General features: G+C 39.8%; 2 protein-coding genes across 6 annotated transcripts in view; one reads left to right on the top strand and one right to left on the bottom strand.

Annotated features, from left to right (window-relative positions):
- The first annotated feature begins 314 nt into the window (after window positions 1–314).
- gtpbp10 (GTP-binding protein 10 (putative)) lies at window positions 315–5,411 on the top strand. 2 transcript variants are annotated; one of them, XM_029503554.1, is made up of 10 exons: window positions 315–449; window positions 1,302–1,495; window positions 1,616–1,707; window positions 1,931–2,075; window positions 2,164–2,237; window positions 2,313–2,365; window positions 2,458–2,565; window positions 2,682–2,759; window positions 2,889–3,012; window positions 3,998–5,411. In XM_029503554.1, the coding sequence occupies exons 1-10, from the start codon at window positions 417–419 to the stop codon at window positions 4,210–4,212; spliced, it is 1,116 nt and encodes a 371-aa protein (XP_029359414.1). In that variant the 5' UTR covers window positions 315–416; the 3' UTR covers window positions 4,213–5,411. The 2 variants fall into 2 exon arrangements, with proteins under 2 accessions (XP_029359414.1, XP_029359413.1); XM_029503553.1 differs by having other exon boundaries at window positions 3,995–5,411.
- The window catches only part of adam22 (ADAM metallopeptidase domain 22), a 52,672-nt gene continuing 32,062 nt past the window's right edge, over window positions 4,807–25,416 (bottom strand). Inside the window, exons 8-31 of one of the 4 annotated variants that reach the window (XM_029503549.1) lie at window positions 25,274–25,350; window positions 24,612–24,686; window positions 23,950–24,021; window positions 22,316–22,482; window positions 22,145–22,229; window positions 21,867–21,957; window positions 21,712–21,763; window positions 18,256–18,355; window positions 18,097–18,168; window positions 17,782–17,874; window positions 17,058–17,138; window positions 16,876–16,926; window positions 16,729–16,792; window positions 16,527–16,632; window positions 16,321–16,440; window positions 15,042–15,210; window positions 14,585–14,696; window positions 13,802–13,892; window positions 13,365–13,427; window positions 13,044–13,235; window positions 12,624–12,724; window positions 12,187–12,253; window positions 8,642–8,765; window positions 4,807–7,804 (exon numbers count right to left, since the gene is read on the bottom strand). In XM_029503549.1, coding sequence (XP_029359409.1) covers window positions 7,784–7,804; window positions 8,642–8,765; window positions 12,187–12,253; window positions 12,624–12,724; window positions 13,044–13,235; window positions 13,365–13,427; window positions 13,802–13,892; window positions 14,585–14,696; window positions 15,042–15,210; window positions 16,321–16,440; window positions 16,527–16,632; window positions 16,729–16,792; window positions 16,876–16,926; window positions 17,058–17,138; window positions 17,782–17,874; window positions 18,097–18,168; window positions 18,256–18,355; window positions 21,712–21,763; window positions 21,867–21,957; window positions 22,145–22,229; window positions 22,316–22,482; window positions 23,950–24,021; window positions 24,612–24,686; window positions 25,274–25,350 — 2,246 coding nt within the window. In that variant the 3' untranslated portion in view covers window positions 4,807–7,783. The remainder of the gene's footprint in view (window positions 7,805–8,641; window positions 8,766–12,186; window positions 12,254–12,623; window positions 12,725–13,043; window positions 13,236–13,364; window positions 13,428–13,801; window positions 13,893–14,584; window positions 14,697–15,041; window positions 15,211–16,320; window positions 16,441–16,526; window positions 16,633–16,728; window positions 16,793–16,875; window positions 16,927–17,057; window positions 17,139–17,781; window positions 17,875–18,096; window positions 18,169–18,255; window positions 18,356–21,711; window positions 21,764–21,866; window positions 21,958–22,144; window positions 22,230–22,315; window positions 22,483–23,949; window positions 24,022–24,611; window positions 24,687–25,273; window positions 25,351–25,416) is intronic. The other 3 variants (XM_029503551.1, XM_029503550.1, XM_029503552.1) reach the window with 3 other exon arrangements.

The raw sequence follows: 25,416 nt of genomic DNA, 5'->3' as shown, positions 1-25,416 counted from the left end.
TCAGTTAGAGGGAGTCAATGATCAACAAGATTTTTCAATTGAAGTGTTTGATTTATTATTTAGGTGCATTTTAGACAACTTACAAACGTCACTGCACACTGGGGTTATAAGGAGTAGATTTAATCCGCTCAAATCAGCTGTTCTGAAACCGTAAACTAAAGGTTTCTGAATTCAGGAGTAAAATCAAAGCTCAGGGCTAAAGTTGAAGTTTAGAGTTAAATCAGGGCTAAACTCGGAGTTTGTTTGAAACGGTCCGCAGGCCAATAAGACTGGCCCCGCCCCTGACTCCGCCTCTCTGTGCCACGACCCAATCAGTTGCGAGAAACAAACCGTCGCTTCCTGTCTGCGCGTGAACTCGTGTTTGCTGTCTGCTGCTACAGTCAACAACGACAAAGTGGCAATAAACTGAGCGGAAGATGGTCCAGCTCAGTCGGCTCTGTCTCCGGAAGGTAAGCCCCGAAGAAAGGCACATTTTAACATATGAAAACACATTAATTTAGTGAACAGAAACGGGTCACTACCTGAATCTGTTCGTGACGTTAGCTTGGAAGCTAAGTCGCTAACTAAGCATCAACAACTTGGTGTCTGATCTCTGCAAGTATTTATCCGTCCATCAGCATTTAGCAATATACTGATGGTGATATTTTGTTAGCTTGGTTTAGCCTAGATTTGTGCAATTATATAAGTTAGACACCCAAGCGATTCCAAGATCAAGGCCCACTTACCATTTTATAGTACTTTAAACAGCATTAAACGGAGTTCATCCGTTATCACTGAGACCATCAGATCTGTTGGTAGCTCTCCAAATATTTATGGTCAGGGTTGACTGTGTTCGCCTGAATGTTCATCTTCAGTCTTTGAAATAGATTATCATAGATGATTGATTGACAGTAATAGCTAAACAGTCGACCACTGGTATATTCCATCACGCAATATGTTGTTTTTTTTTGTTTTTTTTTTTTGATAGAATGGAAACAATGAACACACACTACTTTTAGTTTTGTGAGTAATCCTCAGAGATAGCCAGCCCCTTAATCCAAACCCAATGAAACTCTAACATCTTAAATTCTAACAGCCAAAACCTTGACCAAGGTGATGTGCTATGTGTGAAATATAATCAATACCAATTGATCTTTCTTCATCAGTGTATGGAGGGATGGATATATAAAAAAATACCTATGCACTGGATTCATTTGTTTATTAATATTATAATTTTTTCTGTCATTGATGTTGTTGTTATTGTACCTAAAGTTTTGTGAGTACCTTTGCAAATCTCATCCCTGTCTTCTGTTTATTTGCAGTTTGGAAACTTTGTGGACAATCTCCGTCTGTATGTTCGCGGAGGTAGTGGCGGCATGGGATTGCCCCGTCTTGGTGGTCACGGAGGGGATGGTGGAGACGTTTGGGTGGTGGCAACACAAAACATGACCTTGAAGAGGATCAAGAACAAATATCCACAGAAACGTTTTGTAGGCGAAACAGGAGGCAACAGCAGGTCTGATTTTTTTTTTTTATGTGCCAATTAATTTATATTTGTTAGACATGTATAACAGATAGTAAGACTTTTAGTCAGAGCTGTGTATTTATTGTGCATGTGGATCAAATTTATTGACAGTGTCAGAGCACTGAAAGGACAGAAGGGGAAGGACAAAGAGATCCTTGCCCCTGTTGGTATCACGGTCACCACCGATGACGGCAGAAAACTTGGTAATATGAAATATCATATACTTTTTTTCTTCTTTTTAAAGAAGCATTACATTTAAAATAAAGCTAATAATGCACAACAAAGTTTTTATTAGAAGGTGAAGTGCAGTATTTGTTTTAAAATGTGTGAATGGACAATGATGAGGCAAAAAGTGAAAGAATTTGTAAAAATTTTGCTCCATGAATGATGACGTTGTCTGTCTTTTATCCCCATTGTCCCTCCAAGGGGAACTGAATGCTGAAGGTGATCGTGTGAGAGTAGCTAAAGGAGGGGCCGGAGGCTCTGTCCACTCAGCGTTTGAGCCCAGTAAGGGCCAGACCAAACACATCCGACTGGACCTCAAACTTATTGCTGACGTTGGCCTTGTTGGGTGAGAGCAGAAATACAATTGAACATATTAGTTAATTTTATCTTAGGCTCAACTTCATTTTAAGTTGCTTTGTTTTTCTGATTTTCAGGTTCCCCAATGCAGGGAAGTCCTCACTCCTGACAGCCATGTCCAACGCCACACCTCAGATTGGGAGTTACTCTTGTATGGATGCAGTGATACACACGTTTCCTCTTACTTTATGTTTTTGCCATTCCTAAAATCTCTTGTATTTCACAGTCACTACTTTGAAACCAGAGATTGGAAAGCTGATGTATAAAGATCACAAACAGGTATGGAAATGCATTTTAGGCCTGGCACTTTTTAGTTCAACGGTCCAATAAATTGGTTTTCCTCTTCCTTATAATTTGATTCCTTTTAGTAGATTTCTGTCGCTGACCTCCCAGGCCTGATTGAGGGAGCTCACATAAATAAGGGCATGGGCCACAAATTCTTAAAGCATGTGGAAAGGACAAAGCAGTTGCTGTTTGTGGTGAGTAGACACAGACTGACTCCTTCATATAATACATTTGAATGTGTTTAATCGATTTAAAATGTAAGCTGTGTTGCCTTTGGAGACCTGTTTCTTTGTGTTTTGCCTGACTGCAGGTAGATGTTTATGGATTTCAGCTGGCTAGTAAAACACCATTTAGATCTGCATTCGAGACTGTGCAGCTTCTCACTAAGGTGAATGATTTTATATTTAACTTTCTTTTGTTTCTATTAGCATTTTCCTAACTGAAAAAAATTATCAGCCACCTGCCTTATGTGTACAAGTTATGTACTTCCTTTGTTTTCATCTTCCTTTTCCTCCAGGAGCTTGAGTTGTACAAAGAAGAGTTTATGTCAAAGTCAGCCCTGCTTGTGGTGAATAAGATGGACCTGCCTGGCGCAGAAGATAAACTACAAGAGCTGAAGGAGAATTTGGAAAAACCAGATCGTAAATGTCTTTTTTTTAATCCTTAGTTTTATAATTTACAACTTCATGATGCAAATCAAATGATACTTTTAATGATGGAATTTGGAACTCTATACCACATGAAACGATGTCTGCATGCTTGTCACAGCTGCAAAAACATTCACATTGGATCTGTACTGCTACTCATTCTACTGACACATGAGGCTAAGTGTCAAATTCAGGAGTGAAATGAAGCAGCAAGTGTAAAAGCAGAATTTATAACTTAGTGTAACAAATATCTTTGCTTAAAACATGTGTGTGCAAAGTGGACTGATAGTATTTAGATTTTTGTCACAATATTGAATGTAGCCCAACTGTCATTATCATAATTATCAATTATAATGTAAAAACAAGCACCTAAGTGTAATAATGAAAGAGGGACATTTGTCAATGCTCAGATAAGATAAATCACCACATAGTGATATTTTGCTTATAATTTAATTTACTTCTTCTAATTTGGCTGTTCAAACTAAAATACTAAAATAACTAAAAATAATTATTTTGGTTCAGATGAACTAGAAAAGCTTCTCCTCCCTCTAAAAAATTAGAAATAAATTCCTAATCCTATTTGAATATTTTTCAGATGAATGTTTCAAAAGAAAATAATTTAATTTTCAGTTTTTATTGACTTTGATGCATGAATTCCTATTTACTTTTGGACATATGTACTTAAATTAAAGGATTATGATGTGTGAGTGACAAAGTATTGGAGTCAGAAAGCAGTTACTCTTTCACCACTGAAGATCAGAAGAACAGCAAAGTTGGAACCAGTGTTGAGAATAAAGGAGTTTACAGACATTGATCAATAACTTAAAAACTGATAAAAACCAAAACCAAAAACAAACATGAAGAATCACAACCGCTTATTTTCCTTGTACCATGTTGATAACAGAATAATCTATATTTAGCTTGGGGTTTTTTGTTTTTTTTTCATGGTCAATAATCACCCTGTTTCTCCCTCCAGCAGAGTTTTCTCAAATGTTGCCTGAGGACATGATACCGAGGAAGAACATGATCTTTAAACATGTGGTTCCTGTCTCTGCTACCACTGGCTTTGGTATCGACCATTTGAAAAGCTGCATCAGAGAGTCGCTTGATGAAGAAACAGCCGTGGAAACCAGAGCCTTTCATCAAGAAAGACTGCAGGCACTGAGAGGTTCTTCAACCTACAGTGCATCATGACAGATGAGCCTTATTCTGACACCCAAAAAAGTTCAAACTGGTGAAGTATAACTGTTAAACATCTCATCTGTGAAAAGAGTGACTGTGCAGTTTCAGTGCACTGTAGGAAGGCATTTGACTTTCACAGTCAAAATAGCTAAAACATGTTTTTTTAAGTTTTAGTAAAACCGTTACACGGCTGCACAAGTTCAGTAGCTTGTTCAATCATTGTCAAAATCTCAGTCAGCATTGTGTTAAAATGCAGCTAATTTAAAGTATTTGTACATGATTTTATGTGCCCATCCATAAAAATCAAGATCCTCAGCGCTCCTCAGGGAGGAGAGGTGGATTTGCACAACCAAATTTTTTGTTTTGGGTGGGTGCAAGATTGTATTATTTATTGAGTTATTTTTTTTATGTCTATGTGTCGTAAGATGCAGTTATCCAGTTCTTCCTACACCAAAGCAGAAGCTGATTTCATACCAGTGCTCCTTTCCAAAATTTCAAATGAATTTTTCTGTGAAGAATTTGAATACAAAGCCAGCTATGTGGCTTTCTGCAAATGAAAGAATCATGGCAGAGACAGTGAAATTTAAGGAACTGTTTAATGTTGCTCATCTGTGTCTGTCAGATTCTTGATACATCAAAGTCGGTTGTTATTGGATCAATGCGTCCCAACAGTGTTGTAAGACAAATAAACTACATAGATTTTTGGCCACCGATGCGGTGGTCTGTTCCTCTGCCAGTAAGGGTAAGACCTGAATCTATTAAAATGGCAGCATAGACTTTTGTGTTGATGAAAGTTTTATTTTATATTAAATATATTACAATACTGAATGATTACAAGGAGGAAAAAAATATGGGGATTGATTTTTGCATCATCAGTCTGTACAGCACACAGGCAAAAAATAAAAAATGAAATAAAGACAGCAACTTCAGTGTTCAGATTTGAACTCGGACATGTGGGTTTTTTAAGGTTCCTGGAGCAGAGTGCTGATGCGTCTGGCAGGATGGGACCACATTGTTAAGACTGAGTGGTTGCTGTGCTCCAGTACACAAATACATTCACGTCTATGGCCAGACAGAGAGTGTGAGACAGCTCATCTGTGGGGACCTGTGCCAGAGCTGCCCTGGCAGATTTGGGTCATTCCATGTGTGCAGGCAGATTGAGAGCTGTGCAATCACAAAAAAAAAAAAAAAAAAAAAAATCAATGCAGCCTGCATGATCCCACCCTAAGAGAGTATGAAGAGTGCCAATGCCATGTTCACGACACCAGGACAAATGTCTCCTTGTGGCACAGTTGTATGTTAAACATATTACTTGAGCTCAGAGATTATGTGCTGCAGAGCCTGAGCTACTGGATACTGACCTTTACTCTTAAGAACGCCAGAGCAAAGACGAAAACTCTGGATGAAGGCAAATCATTACGAGATCTGTGTTGAAAATCTATATATGATACAGATCAGCACATGCCAGAGGAACAAATGTGTTGAAAAAAAACTCATGTCTCCATTCAAACTCATCAACACACATAATTACAATAATGCACTTCATTACCGTTTGAATAGTTGCTGTACATAATGCTGAGAAAAAGTGAACGTTACAAAGGTACTTAATAAAAAAGATACTAGTAGCAATATTAGTCCAGTATTGTGACAATCATGTTATCTATACAGTCCTAATGCATACATAAAGTCCAAATGAACAAGTGTCCACACCAAAACAAAAACGCAACAACAGTAAAATGACAAAAAAAGAGGCCTTAAGACAAAAGTTTCGACGCAAAGTAGAAGAATGAGTTGTAACTGTACAAAGAACTTGCCTTTGGGGACTGACATGGGCTTTTTTCCAGAAAAATCCACCTTAAATAGCAACCGTGACAAGACAAAATCCCCATTCTCCATCATGTTTTAAGCCTTTGACTTCCAGCCATGAAATGTCCTGACTTTGTTTAGACAGTGTAGTCTCTGGCACACAAACCCGATAAGACAACAGCAGTAGACAAATGAAAGTGAGATGGGGGAAAATGGGGGGGGGGGGGTCTTTCAGTGACATGCTCCTTTCTCATTATGGTCCCACAAATAGGTGACCAGAGAAATAACTGAATTTGATATAGAACTGTCATGCTGTTGGTCTTCACAAGCTCAAACAGCAAGCACTGTACAGTATAGTAAAGAATTTACAAGCCTAAATACCTCAGTCATCACAGCTAAATCCAAAATGCACGTCAATCACGGTTCCCAGATTCTCACCACGTCGCCACACTTGCATTGACTTTATGAACAAAAATGGGAGCACGCCCTTCTCCTAATTCCAAATACCTCAATATATCTTAACATTATTCATGGGGAAATTAAAAACAAAACACAAGTGAAAAGTGGCACATCTATAACTACACCAAACGCATCTCAGTCCATTCATTTCACACCGGCATGGAACAGAAAGCTATTTAGACTTTGCTAAATCAAAGTAACATTCTGACACTGACATATCAACACCTTTGTCAGGACTTCCTCGGACGTTACTTCATGTCTGTATTCCAGAGATGGATCAAACCACTGTTAACCATCACTAATATTATAGTTAAAAAAACAAACAAAAAAAACAAAACACTTTTACATTCTGCAGTGGATGGAGAAATCTAAAGAGGAAAAAAGAAAACTGAGGATGAAAAGCAGAAACACAGACAGAGGAACAAGTCCCTACGTTCATCTACAGATATCCACTTGTCTACAACACGCTAAAGCAGGAAGAAGAGTTGTCCTCTTTAAAAATAAAAGCAGAAACAATCTGTGTTTATTTTACTGTACATTTTTACACACGCACATACAAACCGAGGGGAGGAAAGGCAGGATGGGTCCATGTTGTGGGTTATGGGCTATAACTGGTGATACTATATGAGTTACCTATAGTGGAGAGAAAGCATCTAAGCCTACAGAAGGTATAAAATCACTGCCCCTCACATGCTTTCTTTTCAGATCAGACCGTGGTCCTTCTAGTCTTTTCTGTAGGAGGAGATTGCAGATAAACAGGGTTGTCTCATGCATACAGTGTTGGAGTTTCTACAGTGATTCGCGTGCGTCAAAATGAGCTGAGACATCCAGCGATGCAGTCCACTACAACGACCTGCTCCTGACTGCACCGCCCCGTGACAGAGGAGCTCCAACAACTCTGGGGACAGTGGTGTTGAAGTGAGCGTCCAGAGGCAAGCTGAGGAGTATGCGTTTAAGGGGACAGGTATATGTGGGGGTGACGGAGTGGTGGGGTTCCAGTCCCAGAGGTAAGTCCTGAGCAGACAGGAACAGCTCAGTCTGATGTCCAGCAGGTCTGGAGTGCGGATGTGGAGCTGCTTTCGCCACTGGAACTCGGTGTTGTTTTGTAGAGATCCACTGAATTTGGACAGCTTCAGAGATGCTTGTACACAATAACTCACACAAACCTCTGCCTATTTCCACTCCAGTGGGGGCTCTCTCTTCCTCTTCAGTTGCTTAGTCAATTTTTTATTTTTTTTTTCATTTTCTTGTTTTTCATTCATAAAAAAGGAGAGACGCGGAGTTCCTTGAGGTCTTTCGCAGGCGGGTAAAACAGCTCTTATATTGATGTCTCCCAGAGCTGAAGAGACAAAACGGGGAGGAAAAAGACAAAAAAGGACAAAAACAAAAAGACATTTTAAAATTTGCTTCACTGTTGCTCAGACACTTAATGTCATTGTTATGTAGATATGGTTTTCTCTCTTTTCTCTCTTTGGACTTAAAAATGCAAAAAACACCAGCTTTCTCTTTGAAATGATCAAATTCATCAGCAAACATCTTTGGAATTTCCCCAATGAGGCTCAATAAAGTATTATCTAATTATCTAATCTCTGTGCTCTTTAAGTCAAAACATAGTTTTCACTTTGCAAAAATATGAACACAATCCAAAACCCACCATGGAGGAAGATATTATATAACTGATTTATTAATCTACTGAGCTTAACATGCTGCGCTGGGTGGATTTGTTCCTGCTAATGGCCCAACCCCACAGCAGAGTAATGCTGGGGGAAAACATTAGCTTCAGGAGCAGCCATTCTTTTTTGCGCCATAATAGAGATAAACCCCCCTCCAAAGATTCCTATGAAAATGGGACAATAAAAGTGGAAACACAAAGGAGCAAATTAATCATATACATAAAGATGAACTGTTGCTGATGTGAGCTGGAAGAGTCAAACTAGTCTATGAAGCTATCGTATGCACCAATCATGGAAAAACTGCAGACTGACTGAAGTTTAAACTTTGCCATGCTTGTTGGCCAAGTCAATGCAACAATCCACACCATCGTCTAATCTGAAGCAGTGACCATCTCAAAAGATAAAACTAAATGGTTTCACTCCAGGTAAAAAGCCACAGTGGACATGAAGATTCCCTGCCGCTCCAGCTTAAATTACATAATGTGTGTCGAATTGATACTCGCCCTGGCACTCTGCCTGTTGGCTTTCCTCTGGTCATCGGGGAGAGGGGGCATGGGGTATGGGTATTTCCTGCTGGACGCAATTGATCCAGTAGAGGAGGTGGGAGACTTGGCAGGGGATAGCGTCCTGAGGAAGAGAGGAAGTGATGTTATTAAAGTGTTGCCTCTTCTTTTCTATTGCGTGTAAGAAGTTGGCCAAAGACACAGATAGATAAATGAGGCTGGACTGAGGAAGTGGAGCTAATGTCAGATCTGTGACTTTGGGCAACATCCTCCTTGACTTGCTCCAATTATTCACCATCCTGCAGAGAAATAAGTTGCTCTTAAAAGCTGTCATTGCTGCTCCCCCAAAAAGCACACCCAGACAGTCCACGTTCAGTGTTCAGCTTTTAGGAGCAACCTCTGCAGCAGCACAATCAGCAGCGGTGTGGGCATAGTCATAGTTTCCTGCAACTCACATGCTTCACTGTGCAGCAGCATCTTTTTTTTTCTTTTCATCATCCTGCACTGACACACAAACGGCCAGAAATCACAACCTCCACGAATGAGCATGCTACTAAACGTAACTTCTGCTGTCAGCTGAAGGGTCAGTGATCTGAATGCTGGAGTGAGTGAGTATAATGAGGTGACTGGGACAGCAGACCACACCGGAGCTGTGGGACAACGAACTGAGAGATTCAAAGAGAAAGGTCCTGTCCAGTGAAACACACAGAAAGCCTGCCCTGCGTGCAGCAGCTGGTTTGCACCGCTGTGTGTGGTGATCAGAAATCCTTGCACTGGTCAAATTAATGGAGAGAGTGGAGAAGTCGGATCAAGGGCCAGTTCCAGAGCTACTTTTAATAACGGCCGCACAATTAATCATACTATAATCAAATCAAAATATATTGAAAGGTGTCACAACATTCATGTGCGTTGTAAGCACCACCAGCATTGTGGCGCTACACAACAGAGATACCCCAGTTTACAAACCAGATTCTCCATACTGAAGGGAACACGCAAAAGCAATCATTCCAACTTGTAATGTCTGTTAAATAAATACAATATGATTTATTTTGTATATTGTCCAGCTGTACTTTTAATAAGAGCTGTAAGCAATTCTGTAAAGTTATGTTGTGTATATTATAATTTGATCACCAAGCTTTTACTTTGCTTGCTGTGTTGAAACACAGAATAAGTATAACATATACGACCACCACGACAGTACAGTTTGGCATGGTGTGACACATAGTAGCCCCATTTTCTACTCCTAAAAGATCTGTACCTGCTTTGGTATCATGGCTGCCGGTCACGTGAATAAATGAGTTGTCAATCGGTATAGATGATTAAACCGAACAAAATCGGTCAGTCAGTCAGTCACATGACAAGTTAGCAAGATTTTTGGTCGAGGTACCTGGATAAGCCCAACATAACCCTCCACGTCTCTCCACTCCATTACTCTGTTTGTATCATTAAGGAAATGTTATAACAAAGGGAGGGGCAGACACAGTAAAGGTCTATAGATTACAGCTCGAACTGATTGGTGATATTTAGTTTTTTGAAATAAGGAAACAGTAGTGCTAACATGAGACCAGCTACAGAGCCAATGAGACTGTGAGCTTCCTTTCCAACAAGGAATCCTCATGTCTGTGAGTATCTATAGACCTTGGGCACAATCAGAGAGGTGGTTTACAGCATCTCAGTGATCATGTCAAAGCCGTGCCCAAAACATTTGGCTCGGCAGTAACATCACACTGATGGAGCGGCACGAGAGGTCACTGGGAGTGTGGCAGAACTTACAGACACTTACTGACACAACACTGAGCATGCAGAGGGAGCAAGAGGCTGAGGGGAGAAGCAAAGGAGGGGATGAGCAGAAATCAGGAATAAAATGATTGTATTATAACTGCAACACAGACAGTTAGTGCTACGTTTGCATCAGTACAGTAGGAAATCAAAACTGCAAAGTAAAAAGAGTAAAAAGAAACATTTCTATTGAAGCTGGGCAAAAAATATGATAGCATGAAAAGCAGACAAAGTTATTTCCATCCTCATCCTCATCGTCAGCAGAAACTGCTCGGTGTAACATGCCTGCTGTCAATAACACTTTGTTGGCTATTCCTGTTAAACATCTGGAGAAAAAAAAAAGGAATTATTCTCACCTTCCTGACCAAACCACAAATCAAACCAAAAGTGAAGGGGTTTCAGACAAGCATGTGGGGTACAGGACATGGTCTGCGGTAATACCTAAGGTAAGGTCCTTGAGTGTTTCTATTCACATCTTCTACCCATTTAGTTACATCATAAAACTCTGCTTTGAAGCGAGGGGTTAAATACCTGTGGGGGAGGGAAGGGGGGTGGGGGGGTGATGAACACAACACAAAGAAAGGGAGAAGAGAGAAAAGGAAGGAAGGAAAAGTAATGAAAAGGGCAGAAAATCTCCAGAAATAAGCACATGTGGGGAGGGGGGGTGGGGAGAGGGGTGGGGGTGGGGGGAGGAGAGAGGAAGAGGAAATATTTTAGGAAAGCAGAGCAGAGCAAAGAATCTGAACAAACACCAAGATGCAATTGAGAAAAAGATGAAAAAGATGATGGACAGACCTGTGTGTGGTTTCGGATGAAAACAGCACCATGAACGTCACAAACAACCGTGTTGTGTGTTACAGGCTCAGTTGCATATTGGTTACATGTCACATCATTCCAAGCAGCTAGCTTCTCGCCACTCAGTCAGTCTCATGCTTGCAATGAGAACAGGTGCACTGCAGACTAGTTCATATGCCAAGACCTTCAAACCCACAGACACACAAACAAACCGACACGCCAGGCTGGGAGGCAGCCGATGTGCACTGTTTGATGTTCATTCACAGTCAACAGGCATGTGTGCAAATATTGAAAATGTTCAAATCTCATGAGCAATGTTTAGAAGATTTAGAGTTCAGTACAGTCTCATGGGCTGGACGAGCTCTGAGTTCAACAACAGACAATGCAACCTCACTGTCTTGGGTACGTTATTTCCAGCTATTCCTTCAAAGGATAGGCATATTATGCATTTTCTGCTCCCTAACCCGAAGCCTGACGTGATATATTCAACTGCACCATCGAGCTTCGTTGTTGTTCAAATAACAACAATACTAACATATTAATAATTACAGCTATACTGTACAATTACAATACAATTGAACTAGGAGTTGTTCGTCACGCCCATTCCTGAAGTAAATTCTCTGTACTACTCTAAATGTGTCCACAGGTGAAAATAGTTCCCAATAAATACTTTATTTATTTCCGTTTGCTATAATTCATTTTTTTTATGAAACTATACATTTTTGACAGATTTTTTTGAAGACTTGCATCTTCAGTAGGTGCTAACAGGGGTTGCCAATTAAAAGAAAAGTTAAAACGAACTTGTTTTGGTCTTTTGATGGGATTTGTTGTTTAAAAAAAAAAAAAAGATCAAGAATAACAGCAGCTTTCTCCTGTATAAGAACCTCATGAGCCTCATGTCACTGAAGCACACCCTAAAGTCAGCGTTCATTGACTGCACATCACTCCTAATTTGCCACCAGGAAACTTACTCTGTCGAGTTAGAGCGAGCACGAAACTTCTTTCCTTTCAGTTTCTTACGATTGCCACTCAGATTTCCTGGAGAGAATAAAGCATAAATACATCCTTTAAATACAAAACATATTTTGAGAATATATAACAGAGAGAAAATTGTTTTTAATGCGGGAACATGTATAAGTAGGGCTGTAAAAAGGCAATATTCAGAGGATTAAAAACAAAGGAATCAGGTCACGTATTAATTACTTTGATTATATTATTTTGACATTGAGTGTATTATAGGATTTAAGACATTCCCTTTTTACTCACAGACATGCTGTCTGTGAATAAATCCCCTTTCTTTGGCAAGAGAAAATATTTCTTTCCTTCTTTCTAAAGCACTCAAGTAAAATCCACTCCTGGATGATCACAACAATTTCATCTTACATATAAGTGGGGATTTGTGTGGTACCTTGCCACGAGTTGCTCCTTGGTCGCCCATTTTCACAGATGTCAGAGATGTGTTTGGCATCTGGGATTCTCTCACTCCATGAGTGGGAAAGCCCATTGGATCTACACACACATGGCAAAATATCATCAGTGCACCATTATTTTCCTAAAATATTTTCAGCTGTTCCTGTTGCAGATGCAGCAACGGGTGAAAAGGTGAGGACAGTGAAGTGGAAAACTACACCATGACAACAGTTTGCAATATTATGTGCCATGAAACAGCATCATGACAGCAGAATATAACATGATGTGAAAAGTGGAGCACTGAGAGCCGTTTCTGGCCCTGCCAGAAAAATGCTTTAAAATTTGAGCATTTTGGTCACACAACTCAACAGCAAGTGGATTAATGAATGAATGGATGAGTGATGATGAGATGGCACACCTGAAGCCAAACAGTGAGATGTTCTGAGAAATGGATGGGATGGAAGGAGTGAAGCAAATCTGCAGGTGGGACAGACAGGCTGACCTCTTCTTGGAGCTGCAGCCAGAGTTCGTGCTCACACCCGGAGGCATGTCACTGTAAAATGAATCTGCATCGCCAGGCTTTGTCACATAGTCACCTGCAGGTATTTGTCTGGGAATAAAAAGCAATTGAAATCCCATTATAAGTACTTCAATTAGTTATTTATCATAAATTCACAATGTTTACTGAGAATATTCCTGAGAGAAAAAAAAATCCAACATATGGAAAGTATTGTTTAACTGAGCAAACCGGCAGAATCTTCGGTGAACTGCAGACTCCACAAAACACCTCTGCTTGTAGCTCCTGTAAAAAGAAGTGAAAGTATCCTGAGTTTGGTTATAAAACTGCTTCTGCCAAATGCATGTAGCAGGTTATGATTCGTAGCCTTGTGAACTCGCAACGCCATCAGAAGAAAGCAATATTAATCTGGATGTACGTGTATGTTTGTGGTGATCTACTGAATCGATATTTTGCTTGACAAGGACTACAATAAGTATTCAATTCACACAAGTATGGGAGAGTCTATACAATTAACACAATTTTATCAATCATCTTCCTTCCCCATAATCATCTCTCTGCGGGTACTGACGGTTTGGGAGCCACCTTTTTTAAAAAAAAAAACAAAAACAAAACAACAACAACACAAAACATTAAACATGCAGGCTACAGAAACTTACTTGTAGCACCAGGCTGTTACCGCCAGAATGAGGGCAAGGAAAAGAATGGAGCCTGCAATGGCCCCGATGATGATGTTTGTACTGGTGATACCTGAGACAGAGGAATAGTGGAAGGAGAGTAGAGAGAGGGGAGCCGTGTACGTGTTAATTGGATGTCTCTTACTGCCTGAGTAATATGGACACATGGGAATACACAAACCACAACACACTGCAGCAGGACACAAAAACACATTTAGCAGAAAAAGGGTAAAAGGAGAACAGGAAGGAATGAACTGAGAACAAAAACTGCTTTCGCCCTGCAGTGCTACTTTGAGGGGAGCACGTGCTGCAGGTTCCTATACAGGAATTAAGGAGAAAGAAAAGGAGAACCAGGAAATGACACCAAAGTCAGGACAAGTACAATGAAAAAAGAACCCAAATCTGACCTCAAGTCACTCCGTCAAAGACATCGGCCTGTCAACAAAGAATGAGTGTGAAAATAATGACAAACAAAAAATGACATGCATGGTGTGAATACAATGCAGCTGGTTGGAATGAGTGGACATGAACCAAACAGAAGCTAAAATCAACAGAAACCAAAAAAAAAAAAAAAAAAAAAAAAATCATCATTAGTGGATTGATGAAGGAGGGACAATAAAAGAAGAATTGACAGATAAAGTCAGCAGCGAAGACATAGAACAATGGAGTGCAGAAGAGAATGACAAGAAGAAGAGGAGCGCAGAAAACAGGACACAGATAGAAGTATGAACAGAGACAGCAGGCAGTGTGTGTTCACATTCCCACCTGAGGCCGAAGCTGTCGGTCCCACCACCAGATAGCTGAGGGGAGACGAGGAGTTGCAGTCTTCTCCCACCCAGCCCAGGTAACACACACACTTCAGCTCATTACTGCACACCTACAACATGAACAGATAACAAAAAGCCTGATGGAGCCATGAAAGTTTCCAGAAAAATATAGATTTCTCCAGATATTACATTTGAAAAAACACTTTGAACAACTGAGCAATAAAAAACTGTGTATGCTCTAGGATCATCTAATACGATGACTGCGATAATAAAGTGAACATCAACAAACTGATTTAATTCAAGTCACCCAATATTTCGTTTAAAAAAATATTGTTAAGGGGCTGTGACAAATTGAGGACAAAAATCATTTGTATGAAACATCACTCTGACAATTTAGTCAAGATTTGATGGATGCAGTTTCTTGTGTGTGTCTTTCCGTATGTCTGTGTGTGTACCCCATGTCCTGAGCAGATGGTTTTGTCAGTGGTGCCAGGACAAGTGCTGAAGTTGAACTGTTGGATGGGGAGACATTTGTGATTCAAACAAATGTGGTCTGTCCCACATGCTGTCCCATCCTCGACGTATCCCAGGTCGGTGTCTCCATCGATATGTACATGAGCACCGCTGAACAGCGAACGAGACTCAGTCACTATGACAGCTCATAATGTGGCAAAAATGATCTTCAGTTAAGATAAATGAAAATTGGTCATAAAATGTGTTCTGATCTTCATCTAAGTCACAACAACACAGTCTGGTGAAACTAATACTGCACGCAAAATGATGTCGATGACAATAATCCGTTCAGGCCCCCGAGCTAGCAAAGCAGCTCCAAACCATGATGCCCCCTCCACCACATTTCACAGGTGAGATGGGGTTTTAATGTTGGTGTGCTGTGCCTTTTTTTCTTCAGACATGGTTCCTTCCAAACAGCTCTATTTTCGTTTCATCTGTCCATAGAATATTTTGCCAGTAGTGCTGTGGAACATCCAGGTCCTCTTTTGCAAACATGCAGCAAAGTTTTTTTTGGACAGCAGTGGCTTCCACCTTGGTATCCTCCCATGAACTCCATTCTTGTTAAATGTCCACTTACTGTGGATTTTTCAACAAAAATAGCTAACGTGTATCAAGAGATTTCTATAAATCTTTAGCTGACACTCAAGGATTTTTCTTCCCCTCATTCTGCGCTGTGCTCTCGCAGTCATCTTTACAGGACGACCACGCCTAGGGAGAGAAGCAACAGTGCTGAACTTTCTCCATTTGTCTGTCTTACTGTGGACACATTAACATCAAGGCTTTTAACCCTTTCCAGCTTCATACACGTCACCCATTCTTGAGCGCAGGTCTTCTGAGAGCTCTTTTGTGTGAGGCATCAGGCAATGCTTCTTGAGAACAGCAAACTCAAAACTGGTATGTGTTTTTATAGGGCAGGGCAGCTTTAACCAACACATATGATCTCATCACATTGATTGGACTCCAGGTTGGCTGACTGCTGGCTCCATTTAGCTCTTGGAGAAGTCATTAGCCTAGGGGTTCACATACTGTTTCCACTCTGCACTGTGAATTTTTATAATAAAAACATAAGTTTTTGTGCGCCGTTGGTTTAAGCAGACTGTGTCTGTCTATTGCTGTGACTTAGATGAAGAACAGAACACATGCTATGATGAATTTATGCAGAAATCCAAGTAACCCCAAAGGGTTCACATACAACTGAGTGTTTTCTTCTATGATGAGTACCTGCAGTCAAGAGAAGCGCTGTGTCGGGCTACAGAGAAAGAGGTCAGCCCCCCCTGCAGCTCTCCGAGTCGTGGTGCAGGAGAGATGTTGGAGCACAGTAGGTACCCACAATGAACATCCCTGAAACACAAAGGTTCAGTCAAGGCTCACGTAAAGACATGAATGCAGAACTGCACAGGTTAGTTTGACAGAGAGGAAGGGCCTACTGTTTGTTGCACTGGATCCAGGTGTCCTTGTCCCTTCCACAGTTGCCTTTCTCTGTCCCCTCAATGTTGAGTTTCTCGTAACAGAACTTGTCTGCTGCTGTTGCCTCTGAGGGAAACACAACATGAAAAAAATCAGAATGAAGGCGTACAGTGCAGGAAGATTATCTGTTGAAAGTCACATATTATGAAATATTAGACTTACTCTCTCCCCAAATGTACTTGCACTGCTTGTCTTTGGTTTTACACCTTCCATTGAAGCATCGGCCCTGTAGAGAGAAACCACGGCGGTTAAAGCCTCCTTTTTTTGACATGCAGAACACGGTAAAACCCAAACTATCCAACATGTCACCTGATCCTTTTCACACGTGTAGCCGTCCATCTTGTGCACATTTGGCGGACACTGCAAAAAACAGAGAGAGAAAAAAAAAAAAGAAACAACAGAGATACTGTCATTTCATGCAGTTTCTTTCCCATAGTTTTAATATTAAATTCAGAGCTGCTGGAAACTGTGTAATGGAAGCTCAAGTTCACCTGGCTGGAGTTGCCTGTGCAGTTTTCTGGGATGTCACAGTCATTCACTGCATCTCGACACACAACTCCCATAAACTCCATCTGCAGCAGCAAACAGATTACACAGGCTCTGAGTGATTGCACGGCATTAATCATCTGTACCAGTTCGCTTCCCACTTGGCACATCAAACCATCATCTGTGATAATTGTCGTCTACACAATATTTATGGCATCTGCTCACAGCATTACTCAAGTAATGAGACTTCATAGCATTAATAAGCTGTCACAACTCTAATTTTAGGGATACTGCACTATGGAGGTATAATAGGCTATTGCTTGTTCTACTTTTGTGTATATGTGAATAGATGATGATTTATTTATCAATAATACATATCAGAATATTTAATATATATATATATTTTTTTTTGTTTATTTCCATTATCATGCATTTGTATCTATGCTAATTGTGCTTTTCAGTGTATCTTTGGATAGTTCTTTTGTTATTTCCAATAATTTCTACAAAGGTCTCCTTGTATTTCCTCCATCCCTCCTGTTCTGATTATTTTTAAAGATATATTTTCATTCACTGCATGAAACAAAACAGAAGAAGATATATAGTAGGATACTGTTCATTTAAAGGTGTACAGAGACTGCCCTTTCTAGTACACTGTAGTGTTTCAGCACCTCTGTTTTACCATCTATGACACCCAGAAGGCAGCTGGTGTGGCTGTGAACTGTCTTGTACCTGGCAGTTGTTGCAGCAGAGTCCGTTGCTACACTTCGAGCCTTGAGTCAGTGTGCACTTCTTACAGCAGTTCTCCCCTTCCTTTGCACACTCCTAAAGACAAAAAGAAACTCTGTCGGAGGTCTCCTTTTGTTTTAATCGCTCAAGAAATATATCATTGATTAAAGGTAAAACTACACATTTCTTGAATTTCTCCATTATTACTTCATTTGTTAAAATGACCTCATACAGAGAAAACATGGCAGGTGGCTTTGTTGTAAGAAAATGAGCCTTTCACTTTATTGTTGAATTAGCATCTCCAGTGTTGTAACTCACCGCTGGGCTGCCACAGTCACACTCTTCTCCCGGCTCCAGGAAGCCATTTCCACAAACTGGAGGGTCTAAAAGCTTTGGGGAGGAAATGGCAGACATAATATTCAAAGCAGTGAGAAAACAGATGAAATAGATCCATGTATGTCTGTGAGCGTGACCTACCTTCAGAGGTTGGTTGAACAGACAAGTTCCTCCTCCGCTGTTCAGGAAATTGTGGTACTCCTCCACATTGCAGTCGGAGAACCTCTTGGGCAGGTAGAAACTGTTCAACACAACCATATTATGCAGTTACTGTGCATACAGACAGGGTAGATACAGGATGCTAGAAGGTCTGCTCCCAGAAGCACTTAACAGGACAAAACACGTGAAGATTTTACAATCTATTAAAGTTTGTATTTCTTATAGGAAACACCATAAATATTTTGTGTTTTGTGACAGGTTTACCATACTCACAGTTCAGAGGAGATCCTTACTATAACATGGAGACAGACAGATAATATAGCTAAAATTGTAAACACATTGAAAATGGGGATGGATCTAAAATGCATTTGTGAACTTGTCTTGGAGATGAATCCAAATACAGTGAATGATTTGCTGTTGTGCTGTTATTGCACTATCATTAGATTCAAGGCTACTAAAATTACATTTGGATTTTCTCAGATTTTCAGATTTCTCAAAACAGAAAAAAGCAAACTCTCGAACCCTCTAAAATGGTCTACGTGAATGCTTTGATCCATTTACAGTAAAAAAAAAAAAAAAAAAAAAATACAAAGTACAGCTCGAACAAAGCACAGCTCAATTATACATCCATCTGGAGTCTGGAGCCCAATCAGCATTTGAAGGGTTAGTCTGTTGCAATCAAAAGCACTGCATTCGCTCTGATGCTTTGAATGATATCGACCAAAACCTGAGCAGCACAAAATTGTTGTTCTGTCGGAGTTCATGTTTATTATACTGCTGATGCATCTTTAACTGGAGTGACTGTGATATTTACCAGGACTGACAGAGGAGACAATGCAATAACAGTGAGACTCACTGTGACTCAGAGAGTCGGGAGCTAAGAGAGGTTGTTGCTACTTCATGTGCCATTTGACTGAATGAAGCCACCTACGGAGATGATGCTTTCACAAGGATGCAATAATGATGCTTTGATGGTGGATGAAGCACACTACAATATCTGAAAGCATGTTTAAACTTGTCCCAGCTGTCTGGGGAATTTGTGTGTTTGATTTCTAATTTGTGCTGGGGCTTAATCTTGTCAAAATCTTGTAGTGTTCATCTCTTTTTAAATTGTAATAAAAGGTGGGACAAAGATGGAACGTGCTTGAGTGAATCATTGGTAAACAAAATAAGTATAATCATTACCATGTGGACTAATATTATTCAGCCACAATAAAAACATCTCATTTCACAGTAATTATGACCATGAAATCAAAATATGTATTCCAAAAGATTTTAAAACACCGACACTGTTGTAATTATTTACCTATAAAACAACTTCCTGCTTCCCTGAACTCACTAATTCATTCACAGTCAGCTCATCATCTCCCAGTGTCAATGAGAAGACGTGGCTGTGTTAACATGCACTAAACCACTTTTATTTCTGAGTCTGCAGCTGGCAAAAGGTGCAGGTTGTTTTATGTCTACAATATCTCCATGTGTGCTTTTTCTGTTCCACGCAATTTTGTGGCATTGCACCAATTATGCCTTTAAAATACATATTTTGTCTTGGTTTGTTTGTAGCGATATCCATTCTTTCACAATAACAAAACAGAAATCAAACAACAAAAAATACATAAAATCTACTAAAAATCTTAACATAAACATAATGCACATTTTAAAAACAAATCATGGCGCTCTTTTTTCTAGGACTGTGTCCTCCAGAAATTTGATTTTAGGTCTAATTTGAATTTAAGATTATCATAATAAGCAACTTATATTGCATATGAATACAAACAATCTATATGCACAAACAACTCTCATACAAACACACACACACATACAAGCCCACAGACCTACACCCTGCAAAAATAATGTGAAAATAGTTAGTAGTGGTAAAACTCTGATTAGGTAGATCAGACATGCAGGTGCTGAGGGAATAAACTTCTGTCAATGGACATGACTGAGGTCGTTCATTGAATACAACTGTCTGAAATACCATTGACTTTACTGTGGAGGTAACAGATCTGGGTCAGATCCATTCACAGAGGACAGGCCCAAGAGAGAGCACAGTGGCCTGACCTCTGTCATGTGACCTCATGATCTCATGGCAGGCTAATTATGTGACCAAATTAAGCAGGATCTATGCATGGAGTGTCAGGGGAGTAAAAATATAAATATTGGCCTAAGATGAGAATGACATTGCAGACTGTTTCAATCGGTTAGACATGGACACAAAACAAGTGATGAAAAGTCCTGACTTTCAAAGGGCAGGAGGGAGAAGGAGCCTATCAATAACCAGAATAATCAAACTGACTACATTTTCTAGATTGATCAGCCGTCAACATCGGCCAAAAACTGAATACACATAAAGTGAAATCGTACAAAATGATAATGAAAAATACAGCCTGTGTATGACAAAGAGACGTCAAACTGTATTTGTTCATATCATTTGGACCAAAAGAGAAGCCAGGGTCAAAGTGGCTGTAGTGCTGCTGGATGAGATGGGAAAGGTTGTGATGGCTGACAACCCCTCCAAAGCAGCCAGTTGGTTCAAAACAGCACAGGCAACGTTCTAGGCAAGCTTCTGCTCACCTGCTGTCCCATTCGGGATAGAGGGGGAATGTGAAAAGTATTTAAGAAGAGGGGTACACACACACAAACACACTTCACAATGCCTCATGCACACACAACACAGCCAATCACATTGTTCGCACTCCAAGTAATACAGCACCAAAACAAGCAAATAAACATAGACAGACTGGGACATCACTCATTTCCTACCCTTAGCAACCAGCATAATATTTAACACATTTCTACTGAGAGGAGCCCAGTGCAGTTATATAAACAAGGTGCTACAGTACAGAAAATAAACTGAGACTGACACCTAGTGGTTTTTTACAACACGACAAACTCTGGGGGATGCAAATGCTCATGAAGCACATTGAATAAAAGAATATTTAAGTGTATTTTTTTAGGAGCCTGCCTAAATGTTAACCGGAATTTTGGTAATTTAGTTTATATATATTTTAAAATTTAGCCATCCTTCCATTTCCTCACAATACATAGGGATTTATTGAGCAGCTGCATGTATTTGTGATCACATTATGAACAAAAACCGTCCACATTCTCAAACCCACAATGACACTACTTTTAAGTGAAATTTGATCTAACTATCTATTAAAAATAGAATTCAGGCAAATGTAGTTGAGAATATGATGGAGTTAACTGTGATCTTCGCATTAAAGCTAAATTGCACTATATCCTGATGCAGTGATTTAAATTTGTTGGGAAAAACTGATGACACTGACAAATCTCTGCATTGCCATTGTTTTATTCTAAAATTAGTCTGGTAAACTCTTATGATATGAAACACCATGACTGATGACTGACAGCATTTGCATCTTTAAGAATCATTTCTATATTGATAAGAAAAATTATAATTTAAAAGTAACTTACCCAACATCATCCATGATGCAGCCTGACCAACGATCATCACACTTGCATTCACCTGGGTTAAACAAATACATCAAGATCTTTTTAGTTCAAGGAAAGGGAGTTGAAAAATATTTTGTGGTATAAAAATAACAAAAGATTTTGGTTTGACTATGTACCATTGAGGATCCTCTTCTTGTCTGAGAAGATGCCAATATTCTGTCCAAGAGACTGAGCCAAGGTTATCGCCATCTCATCTGTTTTCCCATACTGATGAAAAAGTACAGATGGACAGAGAGAAAGTACAGAAACAGTCTAAAATGACATTTAGAGCTTATATTGGGTATCTCTGTGTATGTACAAAAATATGAGATTAAAAAACCATATTAATTGGTCTGATACATGAAGTGGAGAATCAGAAATCATTGTTTGTGGGATTCATCAATTTGTGGCTCACCTCGTTCACTCCACCTCCTTTGGTCAGGGAGCAAACTCCTCCCATGTAGGAAGCTCCACCCCAGCTGCTGTGAAATCGAGTCCCTCTGATATAATGAGAAAGCTGTGTTCAGTACAAAAAACAAAATACATAAAAATAAAGACGATCCAGTTCTTTCATATTCAGACTCACGAGAAGAGGTGCACAGAGTCACATTTTTCCTTAATAAAGTCTTTTCTGTACTTCATGAACTCCTTCAGGGTCACCATCGGGTCATCATCAATGTTGAACTTGGTGTCAGCCGACCAGGTTTCCATGGCAACCAGCACAATCCGGGTATTAAGCTGTTCCTTGAATATCTGATGAATCGAAGACATTTTTATTTCAGTGTGATATTAGCTAAAATGTATAAAGACATGCGTTTAAAGTTACTGTGTAACCAGCATCGAAGAAAAAAAAGAATGGCGTGTCCTGATGGATATTAACACTGACAGACATGTTTCAAAGTCATCATTATGACAGCAGCAGTCCGTCAGCTAGTCAACACTCAGTGCAGATATTACAGGCAGCCACAGAGAGTCAACAAGTGCAGCAGTCTGAAGGACAAAGCAGTAGACAATTGGATGGTAAATAATATTATGTTTGCTTTCACAAGATGGATATCTATTGGGGAAACGAGCCAGACAAACACTGGCGGAAAGGACAAGAGTGGAGCCTCTTCATTTAACCCAGCGCTGCAAAACTGAGGACAAACCCGGCAGAGAAGAGCAGGAGCTGTCATCGATATATGACATTATCCACTGAGAATCTGTTTGTGCATTAGGATGGGGAGTTTGTCACATTAAAAGTGGTCCCAAAGCAGCAAGTTTGGGACAAACAATAAAGGCGTGAGAAAGTGAGTCAAAGTGAGCGTAAACATTATGTTGGCCATGCACATAAGAATATGATTACATATTCCTAACATAAACTAACTATTATCTTACACACACATCTTTGTCTCAAAAAAATACTATAATTACTGTAATTGGGACTGTATGCGCAACACTCTTAAATACAAATTATGAAGAATCCCTAAAAGCCACAACCGCAGTAGCCCTGATTTGATGCTATGCTATGCCTGTCTGTGTCCTTGTTCGCTATCCCTATCTGCCTCTACACTGCCTGCCAACTGATGAGGTACGAGAGTCAAATGTCACATCCAAACTACGTCTTTGTCAGCTCCTGCAGAATTAAAAACCATCAAGGTTTTTTGGATAAAAGAGTTAGATTTGTAGAAATATGTTCCAAATTTTTTAATTATTTCTTTATACTGATATTTACAGCAACTTATAGGAAATTGCAATCCCTTCTGCCATATCAAGTCTTCCTCTGAATGCGCCTGCACACCGGAACACACTGGAAGGAAAACTAACTCTACTTGTATTTAGAAATCAATGGATACTTCCCAAACAGAGCCTCCTTCATATGATCATTTTCAAGGGCACAACAAAAAGCATGACCTTCCTCCAGTTTCATCAGCCTATCAGCTTACAAACGTGACCCCGTAGCAGGTCAGATTTCAGTAACACAGCACACAGATGTGGCCACAAATAATCAAACGATGAATTGTCCACATGAATACTGCTGGAATCCCACAGCTGCTTCAGTCCTCTGAAACCTGAAAACTCATAGCTGCCTGGTTAATGGCTGCCTGCAGCAAATTACCGGTCAGACGAGGTTTTAAATGGAGAAAGTAAGGTTGGTTAAATGAGAAATCAGTGCAATGTCCCCATTCCTGGGAGTGCTTGTGGCAAGCTTTCCAAGAAGAGGATCAATACAAATCTTACCATGTCAGCCATATTGACCACTGACTTAGCATAGTTATTTGTTTGCCCAACGGAAAGCCGATGCTTCTTATACTGTAGAGCGAAAGAGAGACAGAGAGAGAGACAGCAGAATGGAGAGGAAACAAATACAAGTGAGATCCATAATCTGGCATAAATTAATTTTAAGACATTTGAGTAAATAAATAAATAAATAAGCATATTACATTGGCTCCAAATATCAATGTCACTGTGTATAAAATAAAATCCGACCCAGAGGATCTTAGTCAGGTGTATCTGAATCAAAACATTTTCCATTTTATGCACAACATAGGCAGTTTTTGAGTGACTCAGGAGTGCAAGCACTTTCATACAGTTGACAGCATCCTGTGCTCAGCTCTCAGAATTTCAAGTATGCTGTACTTTTAGTGATCGTCAACAAATCCCATTAAAAGACCAAAAACAAATAATAGTTGATCTTTTTTTTTTTTTTTAAGCCAACTCTTCATACAGTTTATTCTTAAACTGTATGAAGATGCAGGCACAGCTAACAAACAGAAAAACATTTATGGTTTTACACTAATAAATATTTTAGATGATAACTATTTTATCACCTTAAAGTGTCAGAACTATAGATTCATCACACAGTAATGGTATGTCAGATGATAACACAGACAAAAGCTTACCATTAAGTGGTCATTGATCACCATCAACTCAATGTATTTGGTCTCATCCTCCACACTGCGTGAGACATGTGGCGCCTGTGTGTGTGGCGAAACAACACAGTTTAGTTTTATCATATAAACAGACCGAGACCAAGACTTTGGACATCAAGGAGAATGTCAGACAAGCACAGACAGTCAACACAAAGATCAACTCCTGCGTCACTACGGAAAGAAAAGAGGCGACTAATCAATGTGGATGAACTTTGCAAAGCTCGGGTAGATGTTTCTGTTCTCCAAATCCCAAATAAAGATCAGATGGCTGGGAGACATTCAGACATCTGACAGTGTCTGAGAAAAGATGGAACTAGAAGCAGCCTCTACTCTTCAGTTAATAAATATTTCATGAAAAATAAGACGAGAAGATGAAGAAGTAGTAGAAGGATGGAGTGTTGTTGCGTGGGAAGAGAGTGAGAAAGCAGTCTCTCTCTTTGGGTTGGTGTAATTGCCTAAAATTTACATGTGGTTAAAAGCAGAATCAGGTCCAGACTAAAAGCAGAATTATGGCATAATTATTTTTTTCTGCCTTAAAAAACACATTTTAAGACGCACAACACAAAGCATGGTTGGTCTGAGAGCTCCAGTAAATAATCATCACACCAGATGTGGTTGCAGCAGAGTCATACCTGTCTCTTTTTTCTCCTGTGAACAGCTTTTGACCCTGGAAATGGAGGGCTGGGAAAGGGTGGCTCAGGTAGATCAACTGGGAATCGAAAAATGTGGTATCATTCAGAAGATTTTATAAAAAAAAAAAAAAAAAAGAATAATG

This window comes from Echeneis naucrates, chromosome 6 (genome assembly GCF_900963305.1).
Source record: "Echeneis naucrates chromosome 6, fEcheNa1.1, whole genome shotgun sequence".
Lineage (NCBI taxonomy): Eukaryota > Metazoa > Chordata > Actinopteri > Carangiformes > Echeneidae > Echeneis > Echeneis naucrates.
The sequence above is the reverse complement of the archived record's forward strand: the minus strand, read 5'-3'. Positions and strand labels throughout refer to the sequence as shown.

Excerpts from the sequence above, each read along its gene's own strand:
- gtpbp10 (XM_029503553.1), top strand. The coding sequence starts at position 417 with ATGGTCCAGCTCAGTCGGCTCTGTCTCCGGAAG. Across the intron at positions 450-1,301 it reads GTCGGCTCTGTCTCCGGAAG|TTTGGAAACTTTGTGGACAA; the intron begins GTAAGCCCCGAA and ends GTTTATTTGCAG. Across the intron at positions 2,238-2,312 it reads TCAGATTGGGAGTTACTCTT|TCACTACTTTGAAACCAGAG; the intron begins GTATGGATGCAG and ends TGTATTTCACAG.